Source organism: Drosophila innubila (genome assembly GCF_004354385.1).
Source record: "Drosophila innubila isolate TH190305 chromosome 2L unlocalized genomic scaffold, UK_Dinn_1.0 4_B_2L, whole genome shotgun sequence".
NCBI classification, from domain to species: domain Eukaryota; kingdom Metazoa; phylum Arthropoda; class Insecta; order Diptera; family Drosophilidae; genus Drosophila; species Drosophila innubila.
In genome coordinates this window covers 12097931-12122082 of record NW_022995372.1, presented here as the reverse complement: position 1 = coordinate 12122082, position 24152 = coordinate 12097931, and the positions used below count along the sequence as shown (strand labels likewise).

Here is a 24152-nt window from a genome sequence, read left to right as displayed (position 1 = left end):
ACACACTTGGCCCTGCGCCGTATTTTAAACTTGTAAATCGTTAAACGTGCTTTTGATTTTACTTTTAATATTAATCAAATAAAAATCGCCAAAAATTGTGGTGGCCACAAATAGATTAGTGATGCACAAAAACATTGAAAATGTGGTATATCGATATCTTGCCTGCGATTTCAACTAAGCGATTATTGAATATTTTAATAAATACTGATCAAACAATACAACCTTTCTAGGTGATAGAAGCTTAAATATCAGCTACTTGAATATACAACAACTAAAGTGTTATAAAACAAATAACGTACACATTAAGCATTAGCAAATAAAAATTAAAGTTATCGTTTAGTTGACTTACACTAAAGTTATCGTTTAGTTGACTAAGATTAAAGTTGTGGGCTGCCAACTCGTCATAAAAGCGTTGCTTTTTATCGTTTTTTTTTTTTTTTTAAATTTGAAATGCAGCGCGAATTGCAAATCCACTTAAAACTTAATTTAAGTATAAATTGTAAATTGTAAACAATGCTACTAGATGTTGATGTCGTTTATTTCCATAATTCAATCATATATTTCTTATGTAAACATGCAAAGCATAATAAATATCTAATGTTAATCGTTTTCTAATTAATATTGATACGCTGCGCTGTCAAATTCATGCGAAAACGAACATAACAAATCTATGCATATGGTATTTTTTTTTTGCAGCTTTTGGTGTCAGCTTGCGCAAAAAGAAAAAATACATACCATGGTTAGCCAGCAATTTACAATTTGGCTCTTCATGCCGCGCACAATTGTTAAAGTTAATTAATACTGGTCTGGCCTGGCGGTCATTAATGAACCAGATTGCAATAATGCCTACACTTGAGGGGCACCTGATCAACCACTTTAGTCACTTGGCTCTTGGCTGTGTACTGGAAGTGTGCGTGGAAGGTTAAGCGCCTCTTGACATTTCTGTAGTGCTTTAACCTTCGCATCAAAAAATTGGACAAATGCCCAATGATAATAATTTTATGATTTGCCTGCTTTAAAAATAATCAACTTTTATGGGTCGCCTGGCAAAAAAAAGGAAAACAAAAAAGAAATAAACATCCAATGGTAAGTTTAAGCTCTTTTTCCGTTTTGTTTTGCTTTTACTTCGGCTGAATCAAAAACCAGAAATGAACAAGCGAAATGTTTGCTGATGCCAGCGACTTTCCAGGCGAAACACTTCCAGCGATGGCTCAGCTTATAAAATGCGCGTGGCGTCTGCGCAGCTGAAGCATTACAACAAAGCCCACGCGTCAGGTAAGATATCAACGCTGAGTGTGTGAACAAATTACGAAAATAGTAATTAAATTGAATAATATAATAAATATAGTAATTGAAATGTTGTGCATCTATTGCAGTAATCCATAAAAACAATTCAAAATGAAACTCTTCGCGCTGTGTTCACTTCTGGCTGTTTTGCTGCTGGCCGAAAGCGTGCGTTGCATGCCACAGACACGTGATGGCGCCGCCTATACAAACGAGGCCATCCGACAGGCCCAGCAGACGCTACTCATTCCCAAGGATGCACAAATCCAGAATGTCCAGGAGGGCATCGAGCTGGGCGCTTACGAGCAAATTCCCGGCAATCAGCGCATCAATCTCTTTGATATCCTGGGCGATACTGTGCCCTCGGAGGTGATAAACAATCTGCAATCGCAGGTTGATCAAATTGGACGCAATTAATTAATTGCTCTACTCATTCACATCATAAATCATTTGATTTGGATTTGCATTTTGTTAAGTTTCACAAAAACATCCACAAAAAAAAAAACTTAAAAAAAAACAACAAAAACAATAAAACACAAAAATTATTTAAGTATTTGAAATTGACTTTTGCTTTTTTCGAATGCACCTTGAAAGCGAAAGTCTGGCTCCTCCAAACCAGTTGGTTCCTCTAATCGAAAGTGTTTAGAAAAAAGTCCAAATCGAATCCGAAACCGAAGACTTTCTCCCGCCAAAGATCCCGTGGCGCATACAAAATTAATCAAAAAGTTTGCTTGCAGCTCCTCAACCTTGTTACATAAGTTCAAGTAACTTTTCTTTGTTGTTGCTGTTGTTGTTGTACAGTATTGTACATTACAGTTCAATATATATGTATATAATGTTGTTGTTGCCTGCGGGTAACCTGAGTTGCTTTTTGTTGTCTCTGTTGCCGCTGCTGTTGTGGCAACTTTTGATGTTGCTGCTGTGATGCAACAATTGTCGTTGTCGTTGTCGTGATATTTGCTGTGTACGTTTTGTTCATTTAATTTCTTGGTAATTGCCGCCGCATGCACTTGCATATTTAATGAGAAGTCATGTTATTGTTGTTGCTATTGTAGGTGTGACCATTGCGCAATTGTTGCTAGGACAGCTTCAAATACTCGAATATGTTGTACCAATATCATCCTCATTTCCAGTTTCCCCACGCTCTCAACAACAAATTACAATTTTCATACATCTTTTATTACTATTTATATTCATTTATTATTATTCGTACACATGAAAATGAACTTGATACTAAATTTACGCTAGTTAAAGTAATTTTTCATTTTGATTTTATATTTATGTTTACTTATTTTAAAATAATTGTGCAAATATTTAATGCCTTACATAACTAAACTTTTGCGCGCCTTAATAAATTATTGATTTTTACTTTGATTTTTCTTGCTCTTAGTTTCGCTCGCTAAAACTAACTAAAAAAACTTGACTGCTCTTTTGACACTTTTTCATTAATTAGTTACAGGCATAACATTTATTTAATTTCTTGTTATTTATAAATTATAATTAAAGTAGTTGCTTTAAATTAAAACTTTCAATACTCAGTCTAAACTTAAAAGCTTTTCAAATCGAACAGGACTATATTATTTGCATTAATAGAAATCATCACTAGAGCAATTGGATTTAGTTTTATGCAATAAATTAAATATTAAATAAAATCATTGTTAAATAAAATGATGAAGTTTTGTTATGTGGGCGCTTTATATGTGTATGTATGTGTGTGTGTTTGTGTGTGTGTGTGTGTGTGTGTGTGTGTGTGTGTGTGTGTGTGGATGTGGCAATGTGAATTGATTTCTTTTCTTTTGTTTTATATTTTTACTTAAAGTAGAAAAATGTTTGGTTATTTATATGAGAATAAATAAAAATACAACTAGGCTATTATTTGACACGCTTGGTGCAAATACGAGTAGTTGGAAAAATAAACATATATGTATATTTATTGCATTTGGGTAGCCCAGCATTTAGTTAAATGGATCTTCTTCAATCATTGTTGTTCCTCTTTTTTCTTGTTTTTTTTTTTGTTGTTTTTTTTTTGCATATATAATTTTTTCTAATTATTAGGCATAATTACTTAACTAAATAGGTATATATATATATATATATATATAAATTCAAATTTTAGTTCGCATATCGCTAGAGTAGTTTTTTTTCTTTCTGTTTTTTGCATTAAAAATTTAGTTTGCAGTCTATGGAAATGATAAATTTTTAATGTTTCTTCTCGTTTCTCTTGCTACTTAAACTTAAGACTTTTTGCTCACTTTGCTGTTGAAATTTTCGAAGGCGATTGATCGTCGATAATTGCCTATCTACTAGGTACTCGAGCTGTAATTCGAATACTTAAATACGCTCTCAATTACCAATTGCTTTCCTTTGAATTACTTAAGTAATTGCAATGGTAATTGTTGGGAATTACAGCTCTGCTATGTATTATAGTATGTATATACACCAAAGTTTCTTGTGCTACCTGCTCGATCTCTCAGTATATTCGCTTCAGGTAGAGTCTATCTAGTCGTTGACCCACTTCTACTCCCGCCCCCGCTTCACTCTGTTCCACGAAACTCTTTTCGGCTCTTGTCGTCGCCTTATTGTCGCCAGCTGTCTGCTCCTGGCTCTCATCCAGCTTGAGGCTCTCAGCATCTGCCTTGGGATCCTGTGCCGTACTCTGTGCCTGGCCAGCGCCAGAGCCGAGCTCATCAATGTCTTGCACTGGCACATAGATGGCTTTGGGAGTTGTTGGCTCTCTCAATTCTTCACTGCCGCTGCCGTTGCCGCTGCCACTCTCCAACTCTCCGCTGGTCTCGTTTTCACTTTGACTACGCCTAATCTTGGCCAGCTCGCTGACATTTTGAATGCGCGTCTCTGCGGAAATGTCCTCGGCACTGTACATCAGTGGTACTTGGGATATGGAGGAGCCCTGGGCCAGCATATGATCCGAGGGAGAGGGCAAGGGCTGATAGAGTTCCATGTCTCCACTGCCACTGCCGTTTCCACTGCCACTCGTGTCCAGAGTGGACTCGGTCACCTGCTTGGTGCGCTTGTTGTCCCGCTCAAAGGCGCTGACAATGCTGCGCTGCTCATCCTTGTTCTCCGCCTCCACAATATCCTCTAGTTCCACCAGCGGAAAGTTCACATCGCGTAGACTGAAGTCATCCTCGGGCAGCGATGGATAGGCAGGATTGGACTCCACCTGCGGCACTTCATCCTCCTCCATATGATGCACTGTGTGTGTGGAGCTGGAAACTGGAGATTCACTGCTGCTGGCAGCCACCAATCCCTCAGTGCTCAACCCCATCTCCGTGGTGCTGTTTTCATAGCCATAAGTGGAACTCATCTCGCTACTGGCAGTGGGTCCATCGGTGCTCAGTTGCCGCTCCGTGGTGGTGCTGCCACCACTACTTGGTCCTTCTGTGGTGGATATAATGTGGTAAATATTATCACTGCCCGCCGTGTCCGGCTCCAACTCTGCCGCGGCAGCTCCACTGTCCACGAGAGCATCACGGAATCCATTCTGCATAAATGCGGAGCTTAGTCCCAGGGATAGTGCATCACCACTTGCCACAGATGCCGTTGGTGCACCCTCGGTGGTGTACTCCCTCTTAATGTTCACCTTGCTGGGATCATTCTCGGCCAGCGGCTGCAATCCGTCGGCATTGTAGGTGACCAGCGGCTTCTGTTGTGGCCCAAGTGTGTTATAGGCCACTGAGGCAATTAGCTTTAAGCTTTCGCTGCTGTTGACTGGAAGTGCTTTTTGGTTTGTGTCTTGGCTAAGTGCTGAACTAGACGTTGGTGTTGCTGGCGTGTCGGTTGTTGGCGTTGCTGCAGTTGCTGCTGTCGTAACAACTGTTGTAGCTGTTGCTGTTGGCTCTGTTGTTGCTGTTGTCACTGTTGTCACTGCTGTGCTCTCGACTGCAACTGTTGTTGTTGTTGTTGGCGCTGCTGCTGTTGATGTCGTCGTTGTTGTTGTGCTGGCTGCTGTGGTTGGCCCCTCAGTGCTGGCCACTTTGCGTGTGGGAATTGTCTGCTTCACCTTATGGTTGTCATCCGTGATGCGTATTTCCGTCGGCTTGGTTATCTCCTTAATCGTGATATTCCAATTGAATCCAGCCGGCGGTGCAATAGGCGCTGGTTTTGCGGTTGTGGACGCCCCGCTGCTCGTCTCGCCCCCCAACGATGGATTGTTGTCGAGAACTACAGAAGAGTATATTATTAAAAGTGGATATAATTTGAGTGCATCACAAGCTACTCACTTGGACAATTGTCATACTCCGGACAGCAGCGTCCAGGCACGTATTTGGGCATGCAATCGTCGCGCCGGAAACAGGTTACGGAACTGCACACAATCTCACCACCTGCAACAGTTCATCAAGTTGAATTTAATAGGCGAATTATTGCGACAGACAACTATAATTGATGTCTTAACTTAAAGTGAATATATCGATACTTTTTCATTAAATAATCATACTTAATAAACAAACTTTACTTTGAGATTTGTTTTAAAATTACCAATTCTTTAGCAAGCAAAATAATATAAAATATAAGGAAAAATATTATTATAAATGATATAATATATAAAATATTTATTATAGTACATTTCTTTATATCGACCCATTTCCACAAAAGTCGCGTTTGCCGTAATTACCAAATTTTGTAATTTATATTTTATCTGCTCCAGTGGCAATATTGTTAAAACATTTCTACTGAATTTTTGACCGAATCAAAGCGTACCCAATTATAACTTTTTACAGAGTCGTGACATATGCAACTCTTTTTTCACCAATTTGCATTAAAAATGTCAAAAGTGCGAAAAAGGGAACTAATGATATTTTCGCGGAAATGGATCGATATACAGTCGAGTCTGTATATAGTGAACTAATCCTTGCAAGACCTATTCAACATACTTCGTTCTTTTACTATACCAAGGTATCAATTTCTTTGTGTTTTCCTTGTTGATTTCAGATTTTGCTTGAAATTGTCGAACTTAATATTTCGTCGTATTTTTGGTTCACTCTATCCAGACTTTACTCTATTTATATTTCATGCTAGCGAATTATTCGTATGTGTTGTATAAAATTTTTTTGTCTGCTGCGTAATAAATATTTATGTACAAGATTCAGTTATTTATCTTAAATATTTATTTTAATAAATTAAAAGAATTGGTACTGGTATTTTTCTCGCAAAGTGCTCAATACGCAGAAATCATTCATGTTTGTTTTTCTTCTTAAATTTGTTTTTAAAGTATCTTCTGTCTTACCTTTGCAGTAGCATACGGTGCAGGGTGTATCCGGATCAACCAATTTATAACCATTCGCATAAGTTTTGCCATCCTTTTCGCAATCTGCGGTATACGGTCAAAAAATGAAAGCGGAATTCAAAAAGATGCCGCCAACTATTCCCATTTGCATAACGGCAATGTGTGGCAAGCTAAGAGGGGCTGCTGAACTTACCGCATTTATAATCGGGACAACAGTGTCCTGTACGCTGGATGGCACGGCAGCTTGTCTGCTTCTCGCAATGCACCGTCGTCTCGGCCACCCAGAGGCCGTCGAGGAGGCATTGGCCTATAAACAATTGAAAAGCGCATTGTTTGGGTTTTTAGTTTAGCAAAGTGACGCCCAAAAAAAAAAAAGAGGGTGAGATAAACTTCCCTCAGTTTGGCTTACCTTGTGGCTGTGCTTGCTCCAGCGGAGATTCGGTGCTGCTGCCGCCACTGGAAGTGATGCTACTCGGCGTGAACGCGACCATGACGACAGTGGAGGATGCGCTGCTGTTGTTGTTGTTGTTGCTGTTGTTGCTGTTGCCGCTGTCGGTGGGCACTGCAAAAGTGAAGCAACAAGAGGCAAACAGAATGTAATGAGAATCAACAATAGAAACTGAAATGGCAGGCACAGCGATCCTTGGCCCCTTGGTACATATTTGAATGAATGACATTTTGATAACAGTTGTTTGTTTTTTCTTCTCTATCTTGTTGTTGTTGCTGTCGCTATTGTTGTTCCTGGTCAAGGTAAAATGCTAACAAAATACGACAAAAGTTAAATGAGTTTAGTTTTAGTTTGGCTTTCTTCTTTCCCCCAACTAGACACGGCTTTCTTTCCTCCTTCCTTCTCATTCATATTGTCGAGGGCGTGGCAGTTCGGATGTTGTAGATTTTGTCAGTTGCACTCGATTTTGCCATATCCCCAGCATATAATTCTGATTGCTCGTCTGTCATTTGCCACAACTGAGCCCAACTTCTTGAATTTCATTGGATTCTTGCCTTGAAGGCTTTTCACTTGTCCTTTTGTTTGTGTTTTCAACAATCTGGCGACATATCTCTTGCTGTCGCTTCGGCTCCATGAAAAATGATTAAATATGCGCTAGCATTAATCATACGCACTGTGTGACACGCACTCGAATTTTTTAACAAGCTTGTCCCAAAATTGTTTTTCTATCTGCTTCATTAGACGAATGCTGTTAATTTCCACATATTGTTTCATAGTTTTGTTTTGCCATTCTCTGTTTTAGATGAGTTTATTTTTAAGTAGAAAACAGACCTTCTGACAAATATCTATTTACTAGCCCGAAATACTCTCAGCGATTTACGTTGAAACAGTAAATCTAATTTTCCTGATAAATGATTCTGGATGTGCAGAAACAACAACTGGAAATGAGGCAAACGTAACACAAATTGCTCAGCGATAAATTAACTTAAATGTTCAACTTAGCTCTTTAAAAATTGGTATTTTATAAAATTCAACATTATTTTAAAGTTACAAAATAAATAAATATAATAATTGCATGGGTTTATTTCAAGGATTTAATTTATATTTTGTATTTGTATTTATTTATTCAACGTCGACTAAAGCCAGTCGATAAAATATAAAAATTATGCATTCAATAAAACGAAATTTTTAAATAAGTTAAATAATAAAAACATAGATAACGACTTAAAACATAAAAAAGATCAACAAAATTCAAAATTGTTTAATTGATTTAACATTTGTTGCATTGATTTATATTAAAATTATTTGACCTCATTAAGAATTTTAATATGCAAGTTTTTATATGGCTTAATTTTGACTCAATACTGTACCCCTTTGAAAATAATTTTTGGTTTCAGGATTTAATTAAGTATAGCACATTCCCTAAAGCTGTTTAGTAAAATAATACATCAAATTGTTCATTGTTTATACTTCTTGTTGTTACTTGATAACTTACAATATTGCTTTATGCTCATATTTACAGACATTTGTAAAACTAATCAGTAATTGCTTAAAATTTTTAATGCGAAATCGTATAAGTTCATTAGTATGTTTAAGGGGTTGAAAATATTGAATTGAAGTATTTTTTGCTTTCATTAGTTTTTATATTGCAATACAATTTGAAATTGTATCAGGACTTTGAATTTAATATTTATGTGAAATAATAAAGGTCTTTAGCACAAATATGTTGTTATTATTCCAAATAAAATGTTTGTTTAGTAAAGCTTTTTTTAAGCCTTTTTCACTCTCAATTTTAAAATTTTTAACTTAATTTTATTTTGTTGAAAATATTGCATTTTGTTTAGTAACTTTTCTGCCCAACTCTGAAAAATAATTTCCTAAGCGTTAGCTTTATTCTCCTGAAGAGTAGATACAATTATCAGCTAAAAACTACCCACCCCTTAAAAAGAAATAAATGGATAATGCTCTTTAATGTACATTTAAGTTAGAAGGCAGCTTATTCACTGAATTCTAAAATAAAATAAATGAGCCACTGTTTTGTTTTATTAGCTCAGTAAAACTTTACCATTAATTGCCTCATTCCTTGTGATGTATGTATATTTATTTTCAGCTCAATTTCTATGTTAAGTGCGAGTACTCCCTGCAATATTTCCTACATAAATTTCTATAATCTGTTGGAACTATTTTATGCTTGAGCTCCTTTCATCTCTATTTCTTCTCTGAATTATTAACGTATGTATTTCAAGTATCGGATTCGTTGTGTTCTTTCTACCTGGTTTTATACACATACACATATAGCTTAATGTTAAACTGATTTTGTGTCTGGGACTTGGCTCGCTTTGTTATGTAACACGCGAAATTTGAAACGTTGCAATTAGTTGAACAGCTTCCCGTTTTCATTGTAGAACGCAACGTTAATTCCGCGACTTCCCATTGTATCTCTCTCTTTTTTTATCTTCTTGATTTGTTTTTTTCACTGATGCTCGACGACGCGTCGCATTTGAGAACTGTTTGTGTGTGTGTGTGTCTGTATCTTTAGGGTATGTCAGTTAGTTTGTCAGTCTGTCAGTTTTTGGCTGGCCAACACGTTTTAAATGAGCGAAATTATTATGCGCATTATGTAGAACAGTAGCTTAAACAACAGAAGCAACAATTTAAGTGACTTTAATGTAGTTTGTACGACTAGCAAGTACACTTTGAAAAAGTTTATATTTTTTTATTTCGAGTTTAAGTTAATTTCACTTTAGACTTAATGAAATATTATTTTAAATTTTAAAATAACTTAATTTTTAGATTAATTTTCAAATTAAATAGATATTCATTAAAAGAACACCTGTATTAGTCATACATGCATAGGGTATATAAATAAAAAAAAATTAAAAATTAGAAATACATGGTTTGCCACAAGCGTAATTCGAGTCGTGCATGAGATTACGTATACGTCACCGCAAAGATCTTATTTAAGATTTCGCTGGCGCTTCTTTATGATTCTCGCTGTGTGTAAGTTGTACTTAAGATTGTCGCCTTTGTCTCAGCATCAACAATTTATGGTTGTTGTTTAAAAATTGCATTGGAAATTAGCATTTGATTGTTTGTTTGTTTGTTTCCGCAAAAATTTCGTATGCAAATGTGTAAGCTGATTCATGGTCATAAATTGCATTGATTTAATTTTTTTTTTTAAATTTGTGTACCGTACTTATCCTCTTTCTTTCCTTTCCCTCTCACCTTCCCTTTCTCTCATTGCGAGTGATAAATGATAAGCGCAAATTTGGCTCAATTGTTATGAGCAAACGGGAAACACGCAATAAACAGATGGCAAACAAATGAAAATGGCCTTAAAGATAGCGCTAAACCGCACTATTAATAATACTTAGAAGCGGCCCATTGATAAATATGGCAGCAGCTAAAACCAGGCCATAAATGTCTCTAACTACAGCAATAACAAATCATCCAGAGTCGAGGAGAAGCAAAAGCTAACTTTCAACAATTTCAGCACTGTCAAGTGGCATGTCCTGCGGTTGTCCTGCGCCAAAGCTCAGCGTGAGAATTGTCTGTCTGCCTTTCTAAGAATTGCGCCCAGTTTCTCTCTGGGCCTACTTCATGAACTACTCAACCGTGGCTTAGAAGGAGACGACTTGGCTGGCAGGCCATTATTAGATTTTCAGCAAGTGTCCCTCCCCCATTTGGGACCATTCGCAATGTCAGGGCAAATTTCCTGTTATGGCCACGTCTACTGACTTGGCCCTTCACTTAAACAGTTTGCGGTTAGTTAGGCAGAGAATCTGTTTTGTTTATGAAGTGCAAGTCGCCTGCTCTGTGAAGCAAGAAAAGCGACTGAAATGAATTTCGTTTGGTTCATAAATTGTAATTGTGATTGCATCGAATGCAGCTGTAATACTTGGAATTTATGTGCTGTGAAACCGGCTAAATAATGAACAGACTTCTACCTTAGCTTGAGTATCTTGACATATCAATTCGTATATATATCTATAACTGGAATCGACTCTGAGCCTATTGTTTTTGCCTCGGAATCAACGACGAGTAATTCAGGCAGCTGAAATGTCATTCGAAATTGTTGCTTAAATGGCATTCAAAATAAAAAATACATTATATTAAAAAAAAACAATACAATGACAATACAGAGTCATCGTCAGGCAGTCAGACAGTCAGACAAATGACAACAAATGAGCGTTTTGAGTGCTGTCTACTTTTCGTTTTATTTGTTTGTCCCACTGAAAAATGATAAATGAGCTACAAACTTGAGGTGCAGAGCAAACAGCCGAAATTGTAGCTGAGCTGGAGAAAAGTCAGCCCAGAATAAATGCAAACTCATCGGCCAGCAAAAAAAGCCAAGTAAAATGTATATTTTAAGTGAGGGGCTGGGCATTCAAATAATTGTTAAACGTAAATTATTCAAGCAATAGAATATGTATTTAATTCTAGCAGCGGAAAAAAACACGAATTAATTAATTCGCATCAAAAGAACAGACTGTTATGTTAAGTTTAACAGCGGACATCTATGTTAACATTGCACATAAGTGAGCTTCTAATATGTAACAGAAAAATGAATATTTTATTAATCATTTAATTTAAGAATAATTAATATTCATTAAAATTTTTTTAAATAAATATATATTCAAATACTTTTTATGAACCTGAATGAAATGCTATTGTTGTGTCAAGTGTGACACACATCTAAAATACCCCTTGTCAAATGGCTAAAGGGTATTTAAAATAAAGCAAACACAATGCGACACGCAAAGGTATTTATTGAGCATTGCTTTACATTTCTCAACTGTCAACGAACATCAAATAGTCAAAGGCGCAATGTGTGAAATGTTGCATTGTTGTTGTATTTGTTGTTATTGTTGTTATTGCCGGTGTTGTTAGTGGAGCCTAGTTAATTTACAAGAGCTGTATATCCATGGCAAATACAGTGGCTATTGCATGCATGCATACATGTCAATGATAGAAAGATACATATGTATCTGTTAGTTTAATTTTGTATCTGACGCTATTTGCGTGTGTCTCTATCTGTCCGTCTATCTATTTGTCAGTCTCTCTATATGTTTACCTGCTCGACATGCTATTTAAATTAATAATGCCGCAGTTTACAATGGCAGACGGCGGCCTTTTGTAGCAGCAAACCGGCGACTGTCATTAAGCGTATTAGCAAGCTAATTTAACAGATGCGCATAGATATACATAGATGGCCAGATAGATACGTAGATAGATGAATAGATTTATTGTGCCCGTGCCACAGAGAACTGCCGCAGACAGCTGCCTAATTGTAGCTATTTAAATAATAATACAACACGACAGCATCGACAAGCGAGTAACATTTAACATTTCCCAACTAAAGTGCATACGATCCATCCAAATGATTAAATCGAAGCGAGTTTCATTTTTACACAAAATTATTAAATAAACAAAAATAATATGCAATAATAAAGTTGACAACGGATTGCTCATACGCCATGTAAGACAGACGGATAGAGAGACAGACAAGTGACAGTATCATATCATTTCTTCATCGACAAATTGACAAATTGCATAAGCGTCCACAAACGGCTGGCTGACACTGTAAGTGTGACCAGCAGCCAAAGTGCAGCCAAGTTTTTGGCTTATTTGGTGCCTCAACTTTATTTCTTGCGCTGTATCTTTCTGTGGCTGATCGAAGTTAAAGTGTAACACACAACATTAAACAGATGCCTGAGTTGAACGTGACTTCAATATAATTACCCGCAGCAGAGTCACATGCGCCACTTGTTGACGCTCGTTTTGTGCTCTGCTGGGCCCCACTTTGTTGGTCTTTAAAAGCCAATTTACATGCCCGGTTCGGTGTGGTTTGGTATGGTTTGGTTTGACTCAGTTCGCCGGTGCCCCCTTTGGCCCACAGAGTAGGCCAAGTTACACAAAAACAGCGTTGAAAGTAAAAGTTTTAACACTTTTCATTTTAGAAGTTAACCTCCCGGCTCATGTATGTATCTCTCTCTTCTCTTCGCTCTATCTCTCTCTCTCTCTCTGACACTGTGAAGTGTGTGTAGAGCTGTGTGGCATTTTGTGTGGGTCTATTTGCTTTACGTATTAAGCTTGGAGACGTTAAACAAATTATGAAGCGTCAGCTGTCAAATGAAAGTAAGTTTTTTTCCCTCTTCTTCTCCATCTTCTCTTTGGTCTTTACGTAGCTACTGTTCAGTTACTGCTTTTTTGTTGTTGTTGTTGTCGGATTTGCTTTTGTAATTGTTTTGGACATGAAGAGGCAATCGTAATGGAGTTATACCATTTATCATGTTACATGGTATCATGTTTTTCAGGTAGTTTATTTTGATAAGATTTTTTTTCTTTTCATTTTTTGTATTTCTGTTTTGAGACGTTATGACATTAATTAGCTTCTTTTTTTTATTATATTTGTTTAATCGGGCTTGGTCTTTGAAGTCATAATATGGCATAATATAGTGAGCTTGTTGCCAAAGCTGTAATACATAGATGAACTAGTTCTTGACTAGAGCTGAGAAATTGCCATGAACTTGTTTTATTTCTTAAAATTTTTAAGCTAAACTACATTAATTAAATCAAACTTTACATAATTAAATTCTTCGTTTTCAATTAGTTTGTATTTTTGGTTTTTTTCAAGTACTAAAATTTGTATTCATTTAAAATTTTTAATGAATTTTGGTTTCATGCGAAATTGTGAGTTTTCTCATATAAGGAACTATTTTATTCTCTAAACCAATACTTAATAAAGTAATTGTTAAGTTTTGTCTAGCTTGTATCTCTATCAACATAAAGCACATATTATATTTTCTATTTTTATTTTACAAATCTTTAAACTTAAGTAAATGCATATATGCATAGCTAAGCAAGTTGTTGACTTATTTAAAACAGCAAGTCAAGTTTTGTTTGCTTTAAATATACTATAAATACGCATATGCGTATGTGAGTGTACTGAGTGTGTGTTTGAGACTCTAAGAGCAATATGCTGGTAAATCGAGAAACATGACCGAAAGGATCTAAAACGCACACGTTCTCATTGAAGCCAAATGTATGAGCTTAGTCAACACGCAATAGAGCTGTGGCAAAATGCGATATCATATTTGTGCTCGTGCCACAGAAGGTGCTCCTGTTTTCTAAACTACCTATCATAATACGTGCTCCATATGCGTCAGTAAGCATAATAATGCCTAGACCAAAACCAACAAAATCCGTACGCAAAAAACAACAAAAACAATCGAGTCACAGACAATGACAAAGTTGGCCGGGTCTTGTATGGGTTCTATCGGTCAGGTTAAACTGGCTACTTGCCAAATAACAAATCTGTAAACTTACAAGAGACACTTGCCAAAACTTGGCCAGAGATGTGTCGAGACGAGAGTAAAATTGTGTGTGAAAACGGAAAATGAGTCCCCAAGGAAATTGCCAAACAAAAATTATGAACTTCGATGATGAGCTGAACTCTTGTTGGTCAGGCCAAAAATCAGAGCACGCACTTTGTTATTGGCCAAAACTGTTGCTTTTTGGTCGTTTGGCAATTGTTTGGCTGAAATGGTAGCTTAAAGAGGCTTTAACTGCTCATAAGCATGCGCCACTGAACCGCATCACGGTCGCCTTCCTCCACCTCTCTTTCTTTCCCCTCTCCTCGTATTTGTGGCCAAAACAGGCTGACTGTGATCACTCGTAGATATGACTTTGATGTGGTTGCCTGTTTCTGTTTCCTATCCATTGCATTGAAAATTGGGCAAACTGTTGCTGTTTTCACTGGCATAGCAAACACGTCAAGCACACACAAAGAGCTGCAAATTTGAGTGCAGTTTGGGCCTAGCTTCAGTTTTCCAAGGTAGCTTCGATAATGATTGAAAAGTGCCAAAAGGCGGACAATTTTCATTTCAACATTTCTGCTTCTGTTTAAGCTCTTTAAATTTTACAAAACTATTCAGAGTGTTCAATTTTTAATTAAAAGTTTGTTAAAAATTTAATTATTATACGCATACAAGCGATCCTACTATATTCTGTTGTATATTTATTATATTTATTAAATATTTATTAAAAATTTCAAAGAATACTACAAAAAATGTAATCTAACTGTAATGCTAATTGTTAAATTATAGCTTCGGAAAAACTCTCATTTGTAACTTTTACATACATAACTCTTATTTTATTTTGATAAAATTAAAAAAAAAATGTGTTACTTCGTACCTTTTAAGTAATTCAATTAATAATGCTTATTATTTTCTGCGTTTTATAAATAAAATTGAAAAATAAGTTACTGTAACTTAAAACTAATAAATTGGGAAAAATTGTAAGATTGCAATTTTTATTCTAAAACTTATACAAATTTTTTTTAGTATATAATATAATAATTAAAATTATTATTTATTTTTAATATTTATTATTTACCTATTTATAGCTACTAGAGTAAACTAAAATGGCAAATTTAAAAATTGTCAAATTATTGTACATATTTTTAATGAAACTTAGCAAAAACATAGTCATAAAATGTGCTGCCGTACAAAAAGAAATTCTAGACACGCTTTCTTTGCTTCGTTTTTTTTTTTTGCGTCGACTTTTAAATAAAATTTTTTTGTTCTTGCCAAACTTTATGTGAGAACGTGACTGGTCGCTCTAGTATATGCAGTCTACAGGGTAGACAACTTTAAATTACAAAAAACAAATAGCACTAGAAAAAACAAAATATTTAGACAGCTGCCAGAGCAAATCCCTCTTTAATCCGAATTGTATTGAAGAGCAAAACGTAAATTTAGAAATAGTCAGCTTTCAAGTGGGAAGGCAACTGAAATTAAGCCGAGTAAATACGCTGTTAATGCGAGTAGATTTAACTTTTGCCATTTGCCAGGTAAAGTGTAAAAACTTTGGAAGTACATAAAATCAGCCGACAGGTTAATAAAATTGTAATGAAATGCACAGCTTTCAATGGAACTGAAAAGATAACAACTACGACAGCTGATAATGATAATAAGGTGTGAGCTTTACCTTCCTTTTTTTTCCTTTCTTTTGCCCTCAGTCACTGACCAATGGCGACAATTTGTTGTCGTCTACTTTTTTTTATGGCTGCAAAGTGGCGTTAAATTAAAGGATGGTTCAAGGGGGGAGTTGGGCCAGAACTGTAGCGTGGGCGGTGTGGGGGAAGGATGGCGTGGTCATTTCAATGGTTGGACGACCCGCATTCGCTTTATTTTACGCCGTTTTGATTTTTCCCTTCTCACTCTGCTGTGCTCTGTTTGCTGTCGTCGTAAGACTCCATTAAACAATTCAATTAAGAGCTGCGATTCTGGTATGGGAAACATTTGACATCTTTAAAATATCAAGCTTGACAGCGGCAAGTGGAAAAGGGCAGCGGGTAACTGGCTGGAAATTAAAACATTTTATGCAAATATCAACTTTTTTTACATTTTCATTTTATTTGCTAGCTTCTGACTGCTGACGGCTGTTTGTCCAACGCTTAAAGTATTTACTTTTATTTAATGTATAAAATAAAAGTTACACCAACAACAACACTGCGCAATTAAAAAAGCTGGCACTGAAGTTGCGCCTAAAAGCTGGCAACAGTAAAAAAATTAAGTTGAAAAAAAAGGCCAAAGCGGAAATTAAAATATTTCCGGTTTGCTGAAGAATTTCTTGTGTTTCTTTTTTGGGCTTGAGGCGTGGCAGGCTTAGGCGTTGTAGACATGGTACTTGATTTTAATGCTAATTGAAGCGTTACAGTTGTTGTACGTGAAGCTTTAAGAGTCTTGTTGCTCATTATGAAACAATTAAATTGTTATTTAATTTTTGACATAGTATAAAAGTATATTTTGTATAACTCTGTATACAATAAAGCTAATTTTAGTTAGAAAAGAGAAGAGAATAAAACTCAAAAACACTTGATATCCATAAATATCTAAAATCGCTGTAAGCTCTATGTTATCATCAATTTTCTTAGCAAAGTATAAACTACTTTAAAATATAAAATATGCCAAGAACACATATTATTGTGTCGAGTTTTGCGTTCGCTTCAAAATGCCATCAAATCGCTCTCAATTTTATGACTTCTAATCCTGTCGTTATATTTATCATTGCTCGGGTTTCTATCGCCAGGCCATCTATTTTGTAGCCCAGGACATTGCATATAAATGAACAATAAATAGTTTGAGGGCGTGGCGAGTGTCATAAAAATTGCAATTGGGATCCAACGTAGCGTATACGCAACATGCAGAAAACGAAGGCATCCTTAGATGCTGGCAGGCGAAGTTCTTAACGCTTTTGTGGCAACTTGATAGCAAAGTTATGACAAGGATTTATGAAGTATGCATTCAAAATGAGCAGCTAGTAGACAACGCACAGCTATCAGGCCATTGACAAAATGTGCAATAATTTTAAAGCTGCAGCTTTAAAATGCACACACACACACACACACATGCTCACAAAATGTTGCTAACTGTTTCTGTTTGTCGACCCTCAAGACGTTTGTCTTTCCCACGTTATTTTCTCAGCTATTGTTGTTGTCGTTTTGTTTGCGCTGCTCTTTCTTTCTCTCTCTCTCTCTCTCTCTCTCTGTCTCTGTTTGTTTGTTGTTCCCAATTTTGTTTGCATATACACAATTCCTTAGACACGCCGCCGACAAAGATGTTGGCAACGTTGTTGCCCACCCACATTGTCACATTGCCCGTGGCAGGCAACATCCCACTTTGTCTGCCTCTCGATGTGTTACGTGCCACCTTTTTTTTGGTGGGTCCATATACAAATTTCGCATATAAATCTGCGACACAGTTGCGTTTGCTCCATTTTATTTCTCGCTTCTTTTTACCATATTGACACCGCCATATGTAAACATATCGTTATTTACCCATTTACCCCATTCTTTGTGGCAAAGACTGAACAACCAACCAACAGGCGGGACTCTTACGGCCAGACACTACTTGGCTTTAAATTGAATTGGATGCTGCTTAGTATTCTTAGCTAATGGGAGATACATGTGGTTACATATGACGTTTACTTATGGCCTAAACGGTTGGTCGCCTCCCACAAGGATATCATGTTGATGCTAAGAAATAGTATTCAGTTTTATCTAAGGCTGCAAACCTTCAAAATATTGTTAAAGGTTCGGCTCGGAAGCCCGATCCAAAAAGCAAGACATCGGTTCGGTTCGCGAGTTGGTTTATATACCCCCTGAACCCAAGGTATGTGTTCAAACCTTGGTTCAATTTCATACATTGTTCTCTAAACTAAACTAACTTAATTTTTTTTTTTTAAAGAAATAAAATTTTAATGATAATTTAAATTTATTTGAAGATTTAAATATGACCTATTTTAATACGAATTCTCGAATAATTGCGTTATATTTGAAAACCATAAAATTTATGTAATTTTATTTATCGAACCAACCCTTTTATTTTAGAAAGTGGTGGTTTAGGTTCGGGTTCGCAAAGTAAATACTTTCAGAGATTCGGTTCATGATCCGGCACAGGCTGCTTTAAAACCCGAACTGAACCGGTTCTACGAGGCTCGGTTCAGAACCGGTTTGCAGCCTTGGTTTTATCAGACCAATTAAAAATTGTTTAGTCACTGTAGTATCGCACCCAATTTAAATCTTAATCAATTATAAAAAAAAAGTTTAGATTCATCATAAAACTGCATATATTCATATCTGTGAAAAATTATATTATAGGTAAATATTTAATTTATTGATTTAAATAAATTTAATATTATTTTTATTATTTAGAATCACTGATATGTCTTTAAGTCCCGAGAAGTCAGAAGGAAATTGAGGAGGATCAAATTTAAGTTTTTTTTCTCTTTTACTTATTTGTTTTAGTCTATTATTATTTAAGATTTCTCTTCAATCTCTAAATGAAAAGTGACCCCTTACCTTCAAACATCCAAAGGTCAAACAGCTCTAACTACAAGTGAATTCTATGATGACTGCTGCAGTTTAACCTCAGCAACCTGAAGGTCCTTTGTCGAGTTGTTAGTTGAGAATATCCACCACATGAATATAAATCCCGTCTCCGGTTTTTAGTGTCTGTGGCTCATTACAAAAACCGCGCACTGTGACAGACACATGATAATATTTTATACACACGATGAGCTCGATTTTCTTTTCATTTTCTTTCCATTTTCGTTTTCATTTTCATTTCGGTAATAGCGCCACTCGTTTACTTGACAATTTTCATGTGAACTAGCTACAATTTTTCTTCGTCAGCCTGTGGTGGCACGTGGTTTGGGATGCAACAGCAGTGGCAAGTGGCAAGTGGCAGCAGCAACAGCAGCCAGGACCTCAACGAACCTGGCTTTGCCTTATGTTTGCTGTGGCTGCCAACTATCAACGAGTGAAGAGATTTCTACAGACACTCAACACACACACACACTGAACTCACACACACACACCCATACATATTGAGATCACAATAACAACAAAGTGCTTGTAGGGCAGGAACTTAAGCAGGAAACAGGAAAAGCAAGTTCCACCATTTTTGTCTGTGCTACGTGACGTCTTTCTCTTGAGACGTCACAAGATTTATTGTATGCAAGTTATGTGGATGTATTGTTTGCACAACTGTACCAGCTGTATGTGTTTGTGTGTCTGTGTGCTTTACAAAAATATGCAAATCGGTTTTTCACTGCTGACGACTTCTTTTCCAGTAGCTGAAATGTGTTTAAAATCTGCAAAAATGTGCTTCATTTTTAGTTGCTGTCGATTTTTTCAAATACCCTAGCTGATAAAATGTGTAAGGTTTGATGAACTCAGAGAGAAATTATGAAGACTTTATGAAGATCATTTTTCAAAAGACAGAATACTTGACATAAAAACGATTTTTCTCAACAATATATAGATTTCATCCGCATTAACAATAGTATCCTGAATACATACTTAATAAAACATACATGGTAACTTGAGTGTCTTATTAAGCTACATTTATGCATACTTTAAATTTGTTTACAGGATATCTTAAAGTTGAGTTCTTTCTACAAGTTACTTCCCTGCTATTTTCATTTTTCAGTCACACTTGACAATTGTCCTATGTTCAGTTGTAGTATGTGTTTGTAAGGTTGTGGGAGTGTGTATGTGTGTGTGTGTGTTTCATATTGTACCGGTTTGTTATTGTACTTTGCATATTTTCACCTAGCTACGTGTATTTGATTTGACTTTATCTCCCAATGCTCCGATTACTCTTTTCGCCCATTCTCTTATGATCAATTTAAATGCACTTTTCATGACTTGACTTTAACTTAGCTCTCTTTTATTCTCTTCTTTCTCTCTTTACTTTACTTAGAGTGCCTTTTTCTTTTGTTTATTTGTTCAGTTCAGAACATAAAAGTGCCATTAAAATGGTCACACAATAACAACAAGTACTAACCACGTTTATCCTTTACACTCTTAAACATAGACATTTAACGGGCATTCAGAGACAAGCATTGAATATGACATGTAGAAATGTTTTTAACGTATGTCTTTAATATGAATATATAATTATTTGATTCTAACCCAAATAGTTTTTGTATATTACTTTTTGCTCTACGAAAATAAAGAAAAGAAAATCCAAAGCCAAGATTTATTTATAATTTGAAAGTATATTCTCTTACTTACTATCTTGAATATATTTATAACAGGAAAACAATCATCTCAATTTGTTTTTAAATAAATATAAACAAGACATATCTTTATTAAATTTCGCAATTTTCTTATATGTATATAATTAGATTATTTCTATATAGGACTGACTAAATTTTCTGCTATTAAATTAAATTTTTTACATTTGCCTTTTTCCTTTGGCACTGCAAATGGCAGCAGATTGGTAAAGGCCAAACAGGTAACTGACAGGATTGCTAGCGTTTTAATATCCTTTCAGCCTTATGAAATAAGCTTTTATAACTGCAAGCCGCTTAATAGAAAATTAAAAAGGTTGAGCTATAAAAAATTAAAATTAATTTCGTGACGTTTGACCAGAAATGAGAAAAGAGACTGAAAATCAATTGAGTTCCGGTTGCGAACACGTAAAGGGTTCCTTGGCCAGTTTAAACCTTATTTAATTTAATATGATGAACGTTTTTATGTGTATTCAAAACTAAATGAAACAATTTCTGAGCCGCAGAACTTTGTAAAAGTGCTGAACTTGGAGTACACAAAAACGCAAAGTGGACACCCAAATTGCAGTTGAATTGCTGCAGATGAGCCTACGGGACAATGGTGCATAGCAAACACATTCAAAAACCGCAACAGCCACTTCCGCGAGCGCCACAACTTGCCACATGCCCCCCCTCACCAAACTTCGCCTCATTTTAAGCGGCCGCGGGGGCAAATGAAGAGAACAACAGCAGCGCTAGCAAAAATGTTAAAAACAGCTGGTAAACACACAAAGGACATAAGCACATGCACACACATATATACACATAAGTGTGTGTGTGTGTGGGTGTGTGAGTGTGTGTGCGTCGTGTCAAGCGCCTAAATGCAGCTTAGCATTTAAAGCACTTTTCAAATTTGCGTTTGGGGAAATGTTCGGTGGCTGCTTTTGCGTGTTAGTTGGTTGGTTACAATTTTTCGTGGCCATCGTTGTTGCCTGGCGTTTATTTTGGCTGTGAAAACTGTTGCCCTGGATATATGTATCTACATACGTTTGGAAGGTGAGGTAAGCGGGGAGAGGGGTAGGCGACTTGGGGCTGTCACTGAAAGCAGGTAACTTGGGAGCTAATACTATGCTAGTGTTAATTTTGCCAACGACATGTTCATTTTCATTTTCATTTTCCCAGTTTAGTTAATTTGTCTTGTCGTCTTGTTGTTTTTGTTATTCTTGTTGCCTGGTTTTGGGAGACACGTTTGTGGCTGTGTTAACACATTGATAGGCATCATCAGCAACCAGGGGGTAAACTGAGTGCTCTAATGAACAGGAGTTGGGAACAATTGACGAGCTATTTATACTACAATCAAATACAATTTTTAGTCTAAACAAATATAATAAATACAATTAGTTATGTTCATATATAGAAATAAATGTAAGAAAAATCAAGTGAACAAAAAATTAAATTGGAATTTTTTGTTAAAGTTGAAACTAGTCAAAAAAAAATTTTTTTACCCGCTATTATGGTAATAGAATCAAAGACAAATTTGAAATAAAAAAATTATAATATTAAAATTAATAGATAAAAGTAATAATAATAATTTAAATAATAGTATTCTAATAACATTTTTGTTTGTCTTGAAACTAGTCATATAATACAAACAAATTCGTTGTTGAAATCAAAATATCAAAACAATTTTACACATTGTTATTTTGCGGTCAGCAGTGCCGCATTGAACTCTTGACCTGCAGAGAAGGTAAAAAATGCAAAAAAAAATGGTAAAGGGAGACGACACAGTCGTCGTCGTTGTTGGCTGTAGCAAAATTGTTAAATAAATCAAAATCAAAATCACAGACCCTCAAGCCAGCTGCCAAGCAAAGTGCCAATTGCATTGCCAAGCAATTGGAAATGTGGCAAGTGAGGCAAGAACTGGCAAGGATGGGACAGGGTGCAACCCACATGCACATGTAGAGGGGGCAAGTGTTATTGATGTGCTTTTAATTGAGGTTTATATGGGTGAGTGTGTGTGTGTGTGTATCTTTGTGCTGTCGTTGTTGTTGCTGTCATTTACAGTTACTGCCTTGCTGTGCAGCATATGTCTCGTTCCCTTGTCTCTCGTTCTTCTGACTCGTCGACTGTCTTGTTGCATGTCAAATCATTTAAGTCATAACGAAATTTTATTAGTGCTTCAACAGGACAACAACACTTACCGGCATTCGTACTATGTGCCAGGCAAATCAAAATGGCCAAATTGATGGACCAAAAAATGCCAACAAATCCACCTCCAAATACTCCTCTGCCGCCATCTTCTCCTCCTCCTCCTCCTCCTCCTCCTCTGTGGGCATGTCGTCGTCGTCGTCCTCGACGTTGTTGAATATTTTTGCAATTTTTTGCAGACATTTGCAGATTTGTTTTCCTTGCAATATCGGGTTCCGACTGTTGATTGGAAATATCGAAATCCAGATTAAGCCTCAGCTGCTGCGATGGCTTCACATATCTCACTGTGGCATTTGTGTGCATTTTGCTGCTGCTGTAATTGCAATTAAATTGAAATATTCACATTAAATTAGTTTCACATTCAAACTTTAATACTTTCTGCTGTCATAATCTCTTTCAAGCCCACTAAGAGTGTCAAACCAACCAGGCAAGACAATCTCGAATGCTGTCCCTCATCCCTTCCTCCCTAGGCATAATTTTTATGTAAGTGCTGCAAGTTTGAAAACTTTTTATTTTAGTTTTATGCATTTTTCTTAATTTATGCAGAGACTGCCACAGCATCAACAGCAACGTCAAAAGTTTTCGTTTTAAAAAATGTCCGGAAAAAGGAGTTAAAGTTTATGCCAAGTTTAAGTGGAAAACGGAAAAGGGTCAACTAAGAAATATCTAATTGAAAAAAAATTGATTGATCTTAAATAAATGCTATGAAATGAATTTTAAATAGCTTAAACAAATAATGTTTTCATCATTCAGTAAGTCAATAGAGCCTTCAATATTTACTGGCAATTTTTACCAATTTTGTGTATTAAATAAAATAGCATACATTGCTTTGTAAATGCAAATGACTTGCATTTTTTAAGTCTTACCAATTTTATCGATTAAAATAAATTTGTAGTATTTGTTAATGTTTTATTTACGCTTCGTTTTGTAATTCATTGAAATTATATAAAACATTTTTTGCAAAATCAGAACCCCTGAATATCCAACAGCTTTATGTTGCTGCAAAATTTAATTAATTTTGAAACAAAATTTAAACGAGACTTAAGCTTATATAGACATTCATAAAAATTCGCATAAATTTGTGTTTGTAATTTGGTTGTCGGGAATGAATGAATGGAACCTATTTCAATTTGGCTGGCGTTTCGCAGGTGTCCAGGGATTCCCCGAGCTCAGACTACGACAGTTCTCGTAAAAAGCTGATATTATTTAGATTAATGAACAGCAGACAATATGACAATGTGACAGACGGTCACTCACAACGCATTCGCCTGTCAGAATTCGTTTTCAGCTTGAGTGAAAAATGATGTGAATGAATGCATGAACGAATGGAAGAATGACTGAGTCAAGTGTTTGTCCAATGAAATTTGTTGAAATCCATGAGTTTGAGCGTATCTCTTATATTAT

The 24152-nt window shown here is 36.0% G+C and overlaps 2 protein-coding genes across 3 annotated transcripts in view; one reads left to right on the top strand and one right to left on the bottom strand.

Moving 5' to 3' along the window:
• The first annotated feature begins 1260 nt into the window (after positions 1 to 1260).
• Positions 1261 to 1817, top strand: LOC117781148. Its single transcript, XM_034617886.1, has 2 exons — positions 1261 to 1275; positions 1377 to 1817. Exon 2 carries the CDS (start codon positions 1399 to 1401, stop codon positions 1699 to 1701), a length of 303 nt encoding a protein of 100 aa, XP_034473777.1. The 5' UTR covers positions 1261 to 1275; positions 1377 to 1398; the 3' UTR covers positions 1702 to 1817.
• Positions 1818 to 2464: 647 nt separating this feature from the next.
• Positions 2465 to 24152, bottom strand: part of LOC117780007 (cell wall protein DAN4) — a 38386-nt gene continuing 16698 nt past the window's right edge. For both annotated transcript variants that reach the window (XM_034616374.1, XM_034616375.1), the window contains exons 2-7: positions 22742 to 23061; positions 6939 to 7091; positions 6723 to 6836; positions 6530 to 6613; positions 5526 to 5627; positions 2465 to 5466 (exon numbers count right to left, since the gene is read on the bottom strand). In XM_034616374.1, the coding sequence (XP_034472265.1) occupies positions 3755 to 5466; positions 5526 to 5627; positions 6530 to 6613; positions 6723 to 6836; positions 6939 to 7091; positions 22742 to 23051 (2475 nt within the window). In that variant the 5' untranslated portion in view covers positions 23052 to 23061 and the 3' untranslated portion in view covers positions 2465 to 3754. The remainder of the gene's footprint in view (positions 5467 to 5525; positions 5628 to 6529; positions 6614 to 6722; positions 6837 to 6938; positions 7092 to 22741; positions 23062 to 24152) is intronic.

Excerpts from the sequence above, each read along its gene's own strand:
- LOC117781148 (XM_034617886.1), top strand. The coding sequence starts at position 1,399 with ATGAAACTCTTCGCGCTGTGTTCACTTCTGGCTGTTTTGCTGCTGGCC.